Below are 3,629 nucleotides of genomic sequence, written 5' to 3' on the forward strand. Positions count from 1 at the left end.
TCGAGCGGGACTGCAAGCGCAGGTTACGCGAGGTAGCAAAAATAGCTTTCACGCACTCAAGCATTACAGTAGCTCCTTGCCTGCAGTCAAAATCTTAAGAGTGAGGAAAAGTCATTCACCTGTGACGGGCGAAGAGAACGCGGCACCAATGAGAAGTGAGAATGGCGCAGCGTGTCGTCCCTCAGCGCTGCAACTGCTTTACACGCGAGGCCAGTTCGTAGCCTTCAGTCCGGTCACTCACTCAGATTCGTCGTGTCGGGAGGCAGACCATCCAACCTACACTTAGATCGGAGACGAAGAGCGGGCGCCATTCCTTCTCTACTCGCATGCGCTGGCACTTCGGGCCTGCATGCATGCGCCGTTCAGAATTGCGCCCGACTACGGCTTCTGTTGTGGGGGGGAAGACTAAGATTCGACACGAGCTGCGTCAAGCGGTTTTTCAGGTCGTTGCCATGCACTTGGATTGACCGGTGCGGCATTCAAGATCTGACTACCCTTGACGGAGAACGACGTGTGGCGGCTTTACAGTGTTGCCGTCGTGGGCGCGGGACTCCACTGTTCTGAATCTCCCAGCTACACTTCTTGATCCACACGCTTTTCGTAAGAATGAGCACTTTCCGTACGTGCTTGCCAGATTGTCCAGAAGCCGCGCGTCTGCACCGGCTGCAGCGTCTCCAGTATTCTTTGTTTCTGTAATCGTTCTGGAACCTGCGGAGCTGCTGAGGTTTTTGTGCGGGCGACGCTTCCGCTTGAATGCATTCCTTCAACATCTGCAATTCTTCGGCCCCCCGTGTATGAGCTTATTCCAGGGGTGATGCAGGCGGGAGTCAGCTCCGCGGCCAGTTGGGTGGCTCCTGTGGTTCCGCTGGCCTCAGCGCTGCTGCAGTAGTAGGGTCAACGTCTGCAACAATGCAGGGAGCCCAGCAACCGCCCCAAGTAGTTCACTCGCCGCCCGCCACGTTGGCCCCGACTTCTGGGACCACCGGCAACACTGCAGCCCAAGGCGGCCCAGAAGTCCGCGCCGCTCCATTTGGAGGTCGCGCAGCTTCTCCGGCGGCTACAACCTTGCCTTTGCCAGACTTCGACCGCGGCAAGACACAGTGGGGGGGTCGGCAATTCGAACGGCTATATACCGAAGTAGTTGTACCTCTTGTCCGGGAGACAGAGAAAACTTCTGTCCCGCAACTACGTGAGAGACTTCAGCAGCTGCAGACAGCTTCCCTCTCCGCACGTTCGGGGGATGCTTGTGAGGCGAAGAAACGGTATTCGCACGCAGCAAATGAAATTCGGGATGCGTCGGTAAGCAGTCCACGAGTCGATTTCGACGGACGACCCGTAGGCACGCGGTGAAGAGGGCGGTCAGGCCCCGTGCTGCTGCGATGAGCTGAGCTGCGGGGACTGGGATATTATGAGGAGACTCACTTCAAGGAGTAGGAAAGCAAGCAAAAGTAGTAGACGAAGACGGCCTGGGGTCGTTACGTCGAGGCTCCGTAGATAGTCGGGCGCAGCATTCACCACTGCCTGAGCCCTAAGGCACTGACAGTGGTGCTGAGAAATGCCCGAGAACCTAAGCTGTACTGTTTTCTGCCTGTTCGAAGTGCCTCTCTCTTTCTGTATCCCTGTGTTGAGACTTCAAGCTGCTTTTTTTGTCCAGTCTCATCTATCTACTGAACCTTTCAACAGTCTCCTTCTGCCACTGCAGCAGGACTCCCGACCGCAGCACGCCGCGCCCGTATGTGGGTGGACGCGTGTGCTCTCACGTGTGCTTTCCGGGTGTCCATCCGTGTGCCACATCCCCGGTCCAGCATTAGAGGACACTGGCAGGGCTATATTTGAGTGTTTGCGCATCCTATGTACTGAAGCGAATCTTGGTATGCTGTCATGTGCTTCATCGTGTTGTTCAGTCTCCTCCCAAGTACCGAATCGTTGCGAGCTGCAGCGCAGCCTCTCCCTTCTCGTGCGCCTCCGCTGACACCGGTGTGGGACTAGCTCTCGAGGAGGAGCAGGAGGCCGTGAAGATCGAGCTGGATCGTCTGGACCGCTTCGAAGTCTTTTCGTTTCAGAGGCTACAGCGCTTTCGGGAGGCTTTTGTCAACGTGTTGGCTGTGCCGGAGCGGCAGGGGACTGTTAAGGCCGCTCAACTGCAAGCTTTCGCGAAGCAGACCTATCCCGGATGGGAGCAGCTGTGCAGCGACATTGATCAGTTCTCGCAGCTGCACAATTTAGACCAGTTTGTGTGCTTCTCTCTTGCTTTTGATGCCGTCCAAATTCTCCAAGAAACCTGCGGAGACTCAGGAACCAACAGAGACGCAAAAGTGATCTGGGACCCACAGCTAATTCTTGGAGCCCTGCATCGTGAGCAGCATTTTCAGCTTCTATGTCTCGTCGAGCTTGCGACAAATCTGTATCCAGAGGACTCGCTGGGAGTGTACGGAAATCTGGAGCTGCAGAGCAGCCGTGTAGCTGTCAAGATCTTTGCCGACCTTGGGAGGTACGGTTTCGTGGAAAAGCTTCTTGAGCGCATCGGCTTGCTGATATCTACGATCGTTTGCCCCCCGGTCATCCTTCCTACGACCACCGGCGCATCTACAGGCCTCGGGGCTTCAGACAGCGCCCCTGCAGGGCTCACCACAGCCAACCCATGCTCCGCAGGATTGCTGAGCTGTGCTTTTCCGTCTACTTATGCTTCACTTCTTGGCCCCTTCACTACCGGCTCTGCAGGAGCGAACGCAGTCGCAGCAGAGTTGCTCCGCGGAGGGTCTGACCAGGTCGCGGGGGCGGCACGTGCTCTCACTGCTTTGTCCGAAGTGCACCATATTGCACTGCTTGACACGTGTGTAAAGATTTTGCATCTGTACTTCTCTCGTTTCCAAGCATCGTTTCAAGAGGTGGAAGCTCTGATAGCTCTCATTCCACATGTCGTGGCACCCAATTGTGCACCTCACTCATCGGCGGCAAGATGCAGTCTTGGTGCCCAAGAACTCGACGCGAAGCTGCAGCAGGCTGCGGCTGCGTCGGCTGAGCCGAGAGGGCCTGGAAGTTTAAGAGGGGTGGAGGGACCGAGTTCTTCCAGCTCCTCGGGCGAGGCGTGCGGTGCCAGAACCTCCGGGTCGTGCCCTCGGTCTCTCTCTGCGAGACTGACAGAAGTGCTGATGCTAGCTTTGCATCCTAGGTTGCTTCGGTGGTCCGTCGTCAAAAAGGGCCCCGGAGAGGAAGAAGGAAGGCAGCGATGGTGCGACGGCAAGGAGGTAGCAAGCGGGGCAGCAAGAGAGAAAGAGAGGCAGGACGCAGTCGACTTGGATGACCTCCCGCTGCTGACCGAGCTGAATCCGATGAGTAGCCCACAGGATATCGAGGACTGGCTGAGAGACTACGAAGAGGAGCACCGTGGCACAAGTGGGGTGGATTCCCTAGAGCACCGCGGCGGAACGTCCGGGTCCCTGCTCCGTCAGGCAGACGCGGGACAGTTTTATGACAAGCTTGTCAAACTTCACCACGGGGTGGGTGTCATGAAATGGCGAGCCTCAATAACCTGAGTGTCACGCCAGCTGCTCTTTAGCTTCGACAAACCGCGTTGCCTTCAACTGTACAATGTTTGGTCGGACCGGATGCGTCTTAAAGTGTACCTG

General features: G+C 56.8%; 1 protein-coding gene across 1 annotated transcript in view; it reads left to right on the forward strand.

Moving 5' to 3' along the window:
• Positions 1-453: 453 nt before the first annotated feature.
• Positions 454-3,629, forward strand: part of CSUI_002214 (uncharacterized protein) — a gene marked incomplete at its 3' end in the record, with an annotated part of 16,209 nt that continues 13,033 nt past the window's right edge. The window contains exons 1-2 of the mRNA XM_068062416.1: positions 454-1,299; positions 1,905-3,500. Coding sequence (XP_067925613.1) covers positions 910-1,299; positions 1,905-3,500 — 1,986 coding nt within the window. The remainder of the gene's footprint in view (positions 1,300-1,904; positions 3,501-3,629) is intronic.

This window comes from Cystoisospora suis (assembly GCF_002600585.1).
Source record: "Cystoisospora suis strain Wien I chromosome Unknown contig_926, whole genome shotgun sequence".
NCBI lineage: Eukaryota > Apicomplexa > Conoidasida > Eucoccidiorida > Sarcocystidae > Cystoisospora > Cystoisospora suis.